Source organism: Plasmodium gaboni, chromosome 9 (assembly GCF_001602025.1).
Source record: "Plasmodium gaboni strain SY75 chromosome 9, whole genome shotgun sequence".
NCBI classification, from domain to species: Eukaryota; Apicomplexa; class Aconoidasida; order Haemosporida; family Plasmodiidae; genus Plasmodium; species Plasmodium gaboni.
In genome coordinates this window covers 271,732-284,574 of record NC_031489.1, presented here as the reverse complement: position 1 = coordinate 284,574, position 12,843 = coordinate 271,732, and the positions used below count along the sequence as shown (strand labels likewise).

At 17.4% G+C, this 12,843-nt stretch overlaps 6 protein-coding genes across 6 annotated transcripts in view; 4 read left to right on the top strand and 2 right to left on the bottom strand.

Moving 5' to 3' along the window:
* PGSY75_0908100 (putative membrane protein) overlaps positions 1-443 on the top strand; it is a gene marked incomplete at both ends in the record, with an annotated part of 2,220 nt that extends 1,777 nt beyond the window's left edge. The window contains 2 exons of the mRNA XM_018785496.1: positions 147-221; positions 321-443. Coding sequence (XP_018641837.1) covers positions 147-221; positions 321-443 — 198 coding nt within the window. The remainder of the gene's footprint in view (positions 1-146; positions 222-320) is intronic.
* Positions 444-2,028: 1,585 nt separating this feature from the next.
* PGSY75_0908000 (putative P1 nuclease) lies at positions 2,029-3,520 on the top strand (the record flags this gene model as incomplete). The annotated part of the gene is made up of 3 exons (XM_018785495.1): positions 2,029-3,088; positions 3,209-3,297; positions 3,422-3,520. The coding sequence occupies 3 exons, from the start codon at positions 2,029-2,031 to the stop codon at positions 3,518-3,520; spliced, it is 1,248 nt and encodes a 415-aa protein (XP_018641836.1).
* A 1,096-nt stretch (positions 3,521-4,616) lies between these two features.
* PGSY75_0907900 (peptide deformylase) lies at positions 4,617-5,439 on the top strand (the record flags this gene model as incomplete). The annotated part of the gene is made up of 2 exons (XM_018785494.1): positions 4,617-4,886; positions 4,984-5,439. 2 exons carry the CDS (start codon positions 4,617-4,619, stop codon positions 5,437-5,439), a joined length of 726 nt encoding a protein of 241 aa, XP_018641835.1.
* Positions 5,440-5,785: 346 nt separating this feature from the next.
* Positions 5,786-6,361, bottom strand: PGSY75_0907800 (putative apicoplast ribosomal protein L35 precursor; the record flags this gene model as incomplete). The annotated part of the gene is made up of 1 exon (XM_018785493.1): positions 5,786-6,361. One exon carries the CDS (start codon positions 6,359-6,361, stop codon positions 5,786-5,788), a length of 576 nt encoding a protein of 191 aa, XP_018641834.1.
* A 1,596-nt stretch (positions 6,362-7,957) lies between these two features.
* On the top strand, positions 7,958-8,797 carry PGSY75_0907700 (putative subunit of proteaseome activator complex; the record flags this gene model as incomplete). Its single annotated transcript, XM_018785492.1, has 1 exon — positions 7,958-8,797. One exon carries the CDS (start codon positions 7,958-7,960, stop codon positions 8,795-8,797), a length of 840 nt encoding a protein of 279 aa, XP_018641833.1.
* An 849-nt stretch (positions 8,798-9,646) lies between these two features.
* Positions 9,647-12,290, bottom strand: PGSY75_0907600 (putative translation initiation factor SUI1; the record flags this gene model as incomplete). Its single annotated transcript, XM_018785491.1, has 2 exons — positions 9,647-12,014; positions 12,229-12,290. 2 exons carry the CDS (start codon positions 12,288-12,290, stop codon positions 9,647-9,649), a joined length of 2,430 nt encoding a protein of 809 aa, XP_018641832.1.
* Positions 12,291-12,843: the final 553 nt, after the last annotated feature.

Below are 12,843 nucleotides of genomic sequence, written 5' to 3'. Positions count from 1 at the left end.
ATAATATATATATATAATTAATATATAATAAAAATAATAATAAAAAATATATTTATAAAAATTATATATTTATATATATAAAAAAATATATATTTTTTTTTTTTTTTTTTTTTTTTTTTTTTTTTTTTTTTTTTTTTTTTTTATAGATAAATAAGCGTTTGCAACTCTTCTTCCTCATACAATCGCTAACACCCCCAAATTATAACATACACTTTTTAAATGTAAGAAAAAAAAAAAAATAAAAAAATAAATACATATTATATATATATATATATATATATATATATTATTATTACATTTTTATAATTTTTTTTTTTTAGAATAAGATATCTAACATAACAGATATATCTAAGATTCTTAATATATCATACTCAGTTTATTTTATCCCCTTATTTTTTTATTCCTTAATATGGTTGAAGTATATGAAGAATTTGGACAAATAAAAATACAACGCTGACATGTATATATATATATATATATATGATATATATATATTTTTTTAATTGTTTAGTTTATTTTTTTTTTATGTATTAACCATTCTGATCACATATATAAATAAAAAAAAAAGTCAAATCTGTTTTATTATTTTTTTATTTGTTTGTTTTTTAAAAAAATATTAATTAAATGCAATCCATACATATATTATATATAACATATATGTTATACTTTTTGATTCAATGTCTTATGAATTAAAAATATGCTCCTATAACCTTTATTATTTTATTATATGTATATGCAATTAAGTGCATAAAAAAAATATAACATCGTTAAAAATAATATAAAGGGAATATATCTTGTAGAAAATATTTTATAAAAATTTGGCGGTAAAAAAATAAATTACACAGAAAGGTTATTAGTAAATAAACAAATAAAAGTACATATATATATTTAATATATATATGTATATATTTTATGTTTTTTTTTTTTAATTTATATTTATTATATATATTTTATTTGCATGTAATAAAAATATAAATTTCAATGTTGTATACAACTATTTTAATCTATTTATTTTTTATAGTTCATTCATATGTATATTATTTATAATCATAAATTCGGACATTCTACAACATATAAATAAATAAATAATAAATTATAAATATTATATATATATATATATATATTGTTATATTTATTTATTATAATTTTTTTTTTTTTAACGCTTTGAAAATTTATGTTGACTTTTTTTTTTTTTTTTTTCTTATATAATTAAGATGTTATATATATATATATATATATATATATATATTAATGTTTTGTTTTTTCCTCCTAAGTAATTTATAATATACATATATATATATATATATTTCGTTTAAATCTTCTTATGGCATACTATTCTTTTCTATTTTTTTTGTATATATTATATAATATTGTAACTAAAATAATTAGGTTAAATTTATTTTTAAAAATATTGTAATATATATATATATTTATTTATTTATTATTTTTTATTTTTTTTATTTTTTTTATTTTTTGTATTCCTGATGGATAATATAAAAAAAGGAAATTATAACATGATAAGAAAGATATAAAAATAAAAAATTTATATATATAATATATATAGTATATAATTATTTTTAAATATATTTAAAATATGTATCATTTTATTTTATTATATTTTTTTTTTTTTTTTATGTATTTAAAAATTAAATTGTAATTAAATAAATAATACACGAAGGTATATATTTATTTGAATATAATATTTATAATTATATTTTTATATAATTATATTTTATATATATATAGAAAATATATATATATATATATATATATATATATAATTATAATTATGCCAATTAAATTATTTGTCACTAAATATATATATATATATAATAAATTACTTATATGATAAAATAACCGTGTATGTATATTTTTAAACAGATTACTAAATTTATTTTGAGGTACACCTTGATTAATATAATTATTTCACATATAAAATTTATTGAATAATAAAAATATTTTTATTATACCTTTATATATATATATTTTTATTTTTATTTATTTATATCGTTCCCTTTTTATCACAAAATGCTTGGCAAAAAAACATTTTGGAGACTAAAAGGTGGTATGTCTTTGGTATCTTTTTTTTGTTTTTTTTCATTTTTTTTGTTTTTCTTGCTTTTTAATAATAATATAATATTATATGTTGATTGTTTTAACAATGAAGGACATGAGGCGATAGGTATGGTTGCCATGTCGGGTTTAAAGAATGATCAATTATATGAACTGAAGAAATTATTAAATGGTAAGGATTTAGTTGATATAGGCAAATGGGGACATATAGTACATGATAAAATAAATGGTGCTAAGAGTATGCATTTTAATTTACAACAAAATGATTGTAAGAATATAAATTTTGAATGTAAAAATGCTAATGGTTTATGTTTAATAAATTCCATAAAATATTTTTATAATAAATTATTATCCACAACACCTGATACAAAAAAAAATATTATAAATAATAATCTTGATAAAAAGGAGCAATTAAAAAAATTCAAATTTATATATCCAAGAAATATTAATTTTACGGATTCAGATTCATTAAAATATTTAATATCCTTAATAAGTGATTTACATCAACCATTAAGAATAGGATTTACACATGACAATGGAGGTCAAAATATAAACATTACTCATTTTAATGTAGATGGAACTAAAGTTAAAACAAATCTATTTGAATATATGGAGAATGAAATTATAAATAAAATGATAAATAAATATCAATCTTCATGGTATAGTGGATGGACTCATATAAATCGAATATTTGATGAACATAAAAAAGATGAAGAATTATTTGAAAAATATGGAATAGATGTTATAGATATTTGGGCTAAACAAATTATAAGTGAATTCTGTTCAGAATTTTATCTTAATAATTATGTAACTCAATTTATGATGAGTAAAGGTGATCAATTACATTTTGATACCTCAAATAATATAGATATATTTTATGACCTAGAGTTTATATTAGAAAGACTAATAAGATTTAATATGTTACGAGCAGGTTCTAGGATATCTATTATATTAAATTATATTTTTTCAAAAAAAAAATTTTCAAATTTCAGAAAAAAATCCGTCTTTGATAAGGGTAAAATAAATAAATAAATAAATAAATATTAAGTATATATTAATAAGAAGTGAACATAATTTTATACATACATACATATATATATATATATATATATATATATTTTATTTTTATTTTTAGATTTTCAAGAATCACAAAGATACCATATTGCTTCCGCTTATAAAAACAACGCTATTTTTATAAACCTCACAATAATATTTGTCATATTGGTAATATATATATAAATAAATAATTTTTTTTTTTTTTATAAATCGAGCAAAAATTATTTTATCCTTTCAATATATATATGTGTATGTGTGTATATATTTATTTATTTATTTTTTTTTTTCTTAGTTGCTACTATTTTATTTCAATTTTATCATGAAAAGAAGAAATAAAATGCACCTTCCTGATAAAATAGAACATATAGAATTACAAGCAAAATGTAACTAATCATATATATGTATATAAGAAAAGGGGGATATGTAGTACAATATATTCAGAAGAAATATTTGATATCATATGATAATTTTTATTTTAGGTCTTTCACACTCTTACGGAGATAAAAAAATATATATATATATATCCTTACGAATGATATACAAAAATAACATTGTTTTTTTTGTAACTTTTTTTGTTTTGTTTGAAGAAGATTATATTCTTTCCTTCTTATATAACTTTATTATATGGTCTGTATGATAAATTTGGATTTTTCTTTCATATATATATATATATATATATATTTATTTATTTATTTATTATTCTACGTGTCATTTATCATAAAAATAAAAAAATATATATATATATTACATATACAATGTATATGGTACTTTTAATTTTTATACCTAATTATTTATGTAACCTTTTTTTTTACATATATATGTATATATTTCCTTATATATGTATATATTTCCTTTCTTTCTTTTTTTTTTTTTTTGTTAATAATTTAATACCTTTTTAATATTTCTTTATTTTATAACATTTGAAATTGATTCCTTTTAAAAAAAAAAAAAAAAAAAAAAAAAAAAAGAACTTATATCTTTTATTTATATATACTTTTTGTTTTTTTAATATTATTATTTTCCCCCCCCAGAAGCAAAAGAACAAACTTCAGGTGCAAAAAAAAAAAAAAAAAATATATATATATATATGTATATGATATATTATATATATGGTCACACAAGAATATCATTTTACAATATTTTTTTTAAAATCATAAATATTTCATATTATATATATTTATATTTATTTATATATGTTGTTAATATTTTATATACCTTTTAATAGCATGATCACACATCCAAATATGTAATAAAAATAAAAAGTATAGCATATTATGATAATTGTATGACCTATTTTGGAGGATAAACTATTATTTCTTTTTTTTTTTTTTTTTTTAATATATAATGCCATAAATAGTATAATATATTTTTCACATATTTATGAGAAAAAAAAAAAAAAAAAAAAAAAAAAAAAAAATGGAGAGAAGATGATATAATAAAATATAAAAAATATATATAATATATATATAATATATATATATAATAATATGTTGACGTACTATTTACTTTTACTTTTTAATATAATAATATGTTGTAATGTTACAAATATTTGTGGATATATACACAATGTTAGATCACATGAAGCATATATAAAAAATTACCAAATAAAAAATTATAATGGTAATATAAAACGAAGAAAGAGAAGCCCTTTATATTTATTAAAAAATGAAAAGGCCGACGTAAAAATTGTTAAGTACCCGGACCCTATATTAAGACGACGAAGCGAAGAAGTAACAAATTTTGATGACAATCTGAAGGTAATACAAAAAAAAAAAATATATATATATATATATATATATATATGTTTAATATACATATTACAACAAATGTTTATATATGTTTTTCCCTTTTAAGAGTATTGTCAGAAAAATGTTTGATATTATGTATGAGAGTAAAGGAATCGGTTTATCTGCACCACAAGTTAATATAAGCAAACGAATTATTGTATGGAATGCATTATATGAAAAAAGAAAAGAAGAAAACGAACGAATATTTATTAATCCATCTATAGTAGAACAAAGTCTAGTCAAAGTAAAATTAATAGAAGGATGCTTATCATTTCCAGGAATAGAAGGAAAAGTTGAAAGACCTAGTATAGTATCTATATCATATTATGATGTAAATGGATGTAAACATTTAAAAATTTTGAAAGGAATACATGCTAGAATATTTCAACATGAATTTGATCATCTTAATGGTGTCTTATTTATTGATAAATTAACACAAATGGAAAAAAAAAAAGTAAGAGCAAAACTTAACGAGCTAATTAGGGATTATAAGAATACTCATTCGGAAGAGCCAGCCCTATAACAACAAAAAGGAATCAACAAATAAAACATATAAATATAAATATATATATATATATATATATTATATATATATTGTATATATATTTGTATATATTTATGTATGTATATATTTTTTGTGGTGACAAATGTTATTATTTTTTTTTTTAAAAAGATAAATTAAAATAATTTTCATTATTATCATAATAATGTTTCACAATGTTATAAAAAAATAATATAATGTATGGAAAAAATATAATCACAAAAAAAAAAAAAAAATATATATATATATATATATATATGTATAATAATATTATAATATAATAATATGCATAAATAAACATATATTATATCACATTCAAATTTATTATTCACTTAAAAATAACACTTTTATATTTTTTTTCAATACGTCCAGAATCTATAGTTGTAGTTTTTCTCAGCGAAGCTTTATTTGAAGATGTTTTTTTTCTTAACATATGATTTCTTCCTGGTTTTTTTCTTATAAGTTTACCATTTTTTGTTAATTTAAATCTTTTGGCAATTGATTTATTGGTTTTGGGTTTTATGTTTGTACACCCACGAACATGTAATATAAAATCACTTTTGTGGTTTTCTTTTTTTTTTTTTTTTATGATATTATTGTAAGTATGATTTATATAGAAATATTTTATTTCCTTCAAAAAATTGTTATTTGGAAATAAAACCAACTGTTGAGGAATAATATTATTGTGTAAACTATTTTTTTTTCTTATCATATTATTATATATGTTCATTTTTTTATTTATATTATCTTTTTCTTTTTTTTTCATATTAAATTTTATGTTTGCATATATATTCATTTCCCCTATCTTATTAATACATTTTATTTTATTCATTTTATATTTTATAGCATATGTATAGCTTGGAATAAAAATAAACATGAACAACTTAAACAAGAGACACTTCATAATTTTTTTTTTTTCATAACATGTAACATTTTTTTTTTTTTTTTTTTGTGAATCTACCAAATGAAAAAATAAAATAAAATAAAACATAAACATATATTTATATATATATATATATATATATATATATTTTATTATTTTTTTTTTTTTTCCCTTACAGCTTCAATTCCTTTACAATTGGTCTAGATATTTTTCTTTATATTAACATCTTCGTTGACACAAAAAAAAAATAATTAAATATAAAAAACAGATTTAATTATTACATATATATTATATATATATATATAATTATTTTATCGTTGTCCAAATTTTTATATTATTTATATAAATGTTATTCCAAACGTTTCAACCAATATTTTTTCTGGCACATAATCGTTTTATATAATTAAATAATTCATACATGAATATATATATGATAAGTATATAATATTTTTATTTCAAAAATAAAATTATTCCATTTTTTTCTCTCTTAAAAAAAAAGGACAAAATAAATAAATATATATATATATATATATATATATATAATATTATATCTTTATTTTTTTTTTTTTTTTTTTTTATATATTTCCCATTTGGAATACAAAAATGATTTAGTATTTCTTTTATGTACATATAATATTATATATATATATATATATATAATATATTATTATATAATTCTTATTTAAATATATATTTTTTTATGCTTTATGATACATACTATATAATTACATGTACATATATAATAACTAAAAACTACAATATATTTATTTGTAATATTTTACATATTAAATATTATATATATATAATATAATATAATATATACAAAAAAAAAAAAAATAAATAAATAAAGGTAATATTTATATATATTTTTTTAATTTTTAGTTTTTAATTTTTTTTTTTAAATCCGTCATCTCATAATATATTTATAATAATATATATATATTATTATATATTTAAGTATAAATATTTATAATTTAATTGTATTTAAATGTTTATCTATATATATATATATTATATATATATATATATATATTTTTTCTTTTTTTTTAAAAGATTGATTTAATTTTTATTTTATGTAAATAAATACTATATAATATATAATATTTTTCAGAATTATATAAAATATATATTTTTGTATATTCTTAGAAAAAAGGAAGAAAAAAAAAAAAAAAAAAAAAAGAAATCTCCAAAATAATATATAAGGAGAAAACCATTTAAAAATTTTATATTTATGCATACGAATTTTTATTCCTTTTTTTTTATATAGAGAATATCGTTTTAATTTTATGTATATATATATATATATACTTATTGTAATTAGTTGTTGAATGGTTTGATACATGTTTTCATTTGAATTGTATATAAATATGTGTGAGAAATCTAAAAATATATGAAATTAATAAATTCCTAATTTTTATGAAAGAACAAAATATATACAATTGCTGAATAAAACTACTATATTATAATAAAAAGTAAATATATATATAAATATAATAATATATAAAATATATATTCTAATAAGAGTTGAAAACTTAAATTTTTTTTTTTTTTTTTCAAACCAAACCGAACTAATTAAAATAAAAAAATATATATATATATATATATTTATTTATAAGGATGGAAGCTTATATAAACAAAATTGATAAAATTGAACCAATCGATCAAAAAATAAAAGAAGAATATAACAAATTCAAATATGACATAACAAAACAAGCTATTGAATCATTAAGAGAAAGAATACCCAAACGAATAATATTTTTTAATAATTTAGTCAATGTAAATTCAGAACCTGGTAGTATATTAAATGTTAATGACTTAGATGGTATTTCATATAAATATAAAATAAATAAAATTGAAGAGAATGTAAGAAAAAAGCATAAGGGTAATAATTCTAGTGATTTTGATGAAAGAGAGAAAAAAAAAGATTCTTTAGATGGTAATATAAAACATTTCTCAAATAATGAAGATAGTAAATTAATTATTGATGATAAAGTTTTATATACACATTATGTTCCATCACATAAACAAATATATTTAGAACTGGAGAAAATAAAAACATATGCTTCTGAACTTATAGAAATTATAGGAAATATTAAATTATGGATACAATTAAATGTACCAAGAATAGAAGATGGTAATAATTTTGGTGTTGGTATACAAGAAGAAGCTATACAAGAATTAGCAAGGGTTGAAGAAAGTGCATTTAATTTATATGATGCTATAGTTAAATATTATATGGAAAGAGCAAAAATATCTACTAAAGTATTGAAATATCCAAATGTTTCAGATTATCAAGAAGCTGTTAGAGAATTAGATGAAAAGGAATGGATACATATCAAAATTACTATTGTGGATATGAGAAATAATTATATTATGTTATATGACCTTCTCTATAAAAATTGGGAAAAGGTGGTTAAACCAAAAAATGAAGACGCACATCACAGAATGACATTTTGATAATGTACCAAAACGTTTATAAATAAATAAATAAATATATATATATATATATATATATATATAATGTGATGTAACTATCATTATATTTTTCAAAATAAAAAAAAAAATATATATGCACCTAAGATATATATATGTATTTAGTTGTTAATTTTATTTTTTAAATAAAGCTTATTATTTTTAAGAGAAAATAAATAAATATATATATATATATATATATATATATATTTTGATATTTTTAAATATATTTTCCCCATTTTCCATAATATTTATATTTTCTATATATTTATATATTATTTTATTTTTATTTTTATTTTTATTTTTATTTTTTCTTTTTTTTTTTTTTTTTTTTTTTTTTTTATTTATATATATATAGCGTTTGTTACTATTTGGATATATATATATATATTTATATATATATGTGCATACCATTTTATGGAATAACAATATTTATTTTTTAATTGCAAACTTTAATCTCCCAATGTATGTTTTCAAATTAAAAATAATATTATTTTTTAAAATGTTACTATAATAAAAAATGAATAAACAGATATCATATTGAATAAAGACGAATTACATAAAAGCGTATACATTTTTAAAAAAAATAAAATATATACATATTATATGTTATCTTATCAATACAAGGATGAAAATATATATAAATATATATAAATATATATACATGTATATATAAACATTAATATATTTATATATATGTTTTATTCTTTGTGTAAATACGAAATATTTACCCCATATATTATTATAACAAGCTATATGGAAAAAAAAAAAAAAATTAACAGTATATACATTTATATAATGTAATTCTTGTGTTATTTATTTATTTATTTATTTTTATCCTTTGGTATTTAAGACTATATATTTTCTTGGAAGATTATAATTATTAATTAAAATATTATATATTTGATTCACTACATTTCCTTGTACCAAAACTTCTTCTTTTTTGGTTGATGGGGAAATTACTATTGAACATGAACAAGCTAGCTGTTTTTGTAAATGTTCAGAAAATTTATTAAGATCTAAATGAAATAAATATAAATTCGTAATATGAGTAACATATTTTTTCCCTTTCATTCTTGCAACAGAATAAATATGAATAGAAGGACATACTCCTTTGGTAATTTTAATTGGGTCAATATCAAAATTAGCATTAGGTTTTATAATGGCATAACATGGTTGTTGTAAAGATATGAATTGGTTGAGTATTGTTTCGTATGGTACCATATTGGAACTTTCCTGTACGTTCATAATATTTTTTAATTCCTCATTTAATATTACATATCCCTTCAAATTATTAATATTATTATTATTATTACTATTATTATTATTTTCTTTACATTGTAATTTGTTTAATTTTATATAACTTTTTAATATATCTTTCAATTGATTTATATTAAAATAAGCACTTTTATCAACCTTATTTTCAATTGATTGTATAATATTTAATGTTTTATTAGATGGCATATAGAACTCTAATACCTGAGCACCTTTATTAGTTGAATTATTAATAGGTGTTTTATTTATTTTATTTTTATTTTCATTTATATTTAAATTTGTTTGTTCATTTTCAATATCATACTTTTTTTTTAATTCAACATTTATAGGTTCATAAGATTTATATAATGCATGTTGCCTCTCAATATTTACAATAGATATAATATTTCTGTTTTCTTTAATTTTTAATAATTTCATTTTTGAATAATGCTGTATAAATTTCATTAATTTTTTATAACTTGATTTTTTAACATCCATATCAAGATGGATAATATTTTTTTTTATTTGGTCTATTATATCAATAGATATATTATTCATATTATTTAATTCTTCTAGGAACTTTTTATTCAAATGTATATACACACATTCTTTAGTCATTTTACTATAAATACCAGAAACTTCCATTGGTAAATTTTCATCAGGTATTGTATATAAAGATTCTAATAATAAATATGATAGCAATAAATCTTGTTGTTGAGTGTTAAGTTCAAAGTTTTTTTTGTTATCATTTATATTATTATCATTTATTTCATTTTCTTTTATGTTATCTTCTTTTATTTCTTCATTATGTTCATTTATAGGTAATATATTTTTTTCATAATTTAAATTATTATTATCATGCTTATAATTTATTATATCATCTTGTTCTAATATTTCATTACATTCATTTGAATTTAAATTTGTTTCTATACCATTTATATCCGTTTGACACTCTTTTTTTTCATTTATTTGTTTATCTGATAATATATTTGTTTTATTTATTTCTTGATCACCTTGAGCATTATTTATTTTATTCTCTACTTTTTCCGTATTATTATTACTATGTAATGAGGATGATGTAACTTTTTTGTTTTTATTATTATTTATATCTAATATAACATTAAAGTGTTTATAGAAATTTTCCAAATACCTAACATTTGATACACTTTTATTGTTTCCTTTGTTTGATTCATCCTTATTTGTTGACGTTTCATTCTTATCATTACATTTGCCTTCGGAATTGTTCAACGTTTTTTCATCATTATTATTATTATTATTGTCATTATCACTACCCCATCCAAACTCGTTATTATTCTTTTTATTTTGTTCTTTTTCCTTGTTTTGTTTTGCTTTTACATTTGTATTTGTCTTCTTTCCTTTGTCTTCCTTATATATTCTAAAACTATAAAAATCATCTACAACCTCTTCCACAGAATCTATTAATTTAATTTTAAAACTATTATGTGGTACATTTTGTGGACCCAACTTCCATATCTCATCATTAAATATATGTACTAATTTTAAACACTTGCCTTTTAAATCATAAAACATTTTATTATTATTGTATTCAATGGCACAATCGCCAACAGCAAATAAATAGGGGTTATTAAATACTCGAACTCCCCATATACATCCTTCTTTCATCTTATCAGTGTTATCAATTTCTTTGCATATACCTGGGATCATTAAATCAGCACCCCTCAATAAAAACTCAGACGCAGGGGGATATATAACAAAACAAGGAATCATTTTCGGAAATTTCCATAACGTATAAACAGTAGGATAAATAACGTTGTTAATGCTGAATAATACGGGAATATTTTTCGAAAAATATATTACAATCTTTGTTTTTTGTACTTTACAAAAGGTAGTATCTTCTTTATCTAAAATTTCATCGATATCTTCTTCTTTTTCGATATAAAATGTTGATTTTAGTGTTATGGCTAGTCTGCAAAGGTAAAAAAAAAAAAAAAAAAAAAAAAAAAAAAATATGAACAATACAGGAAATTTTTATAAAATTGATAAAAGCTAGTTAATATATGAAATATTATTTAAACATATAAATATACATATATATATATATATATATATATGACTATACATTTAAATATTATATTTAATATATATATATATTATATGTTTTCCATTTTATGTAAAGTTACTTTTTTCTATCTTTGCTTCCAAGAAGATTTTTATTTACTAAGGTTACTTTATTTTTAAACATTTTTATAAATAATATATATTCAAATAAGTTTATATATAAATGATCTGTTTTATTTTTGATTTTTTTGCTTTTATTCGTGTGGAATATAAAAACGATGCAATAAAAAATCAAGACGATTCTTTTATATTTTAATGTTATTTATATATAACATAAATTTTGTGAATTAACAAAGCATATAAAATTAAAATAAAATAAAATAAAATAAGAAATATATATTTATCTAATATAAAATAAAATAACAAATATAAATTTTATCCTTTCATAAAAATTTGTAGTCTACATATATACAACAATGTTGGAATGTATATATATATATATATATATATATAAAATATATATTTTTCTATTTCAATATGATATAATATTATATATATAAAAATATGTAAATTATTTATATATATAAAAATAATTTTTTTTTTTTTCTTTTTTTGCTGGTGTTTAACCTAAATGAAAGAATATATAATTATAGAGAAAATAAAAATAAAACAATTTTAAATTGATAAAAGAAAATATTATATATATATATATATATTATATATAATTATATTATGTA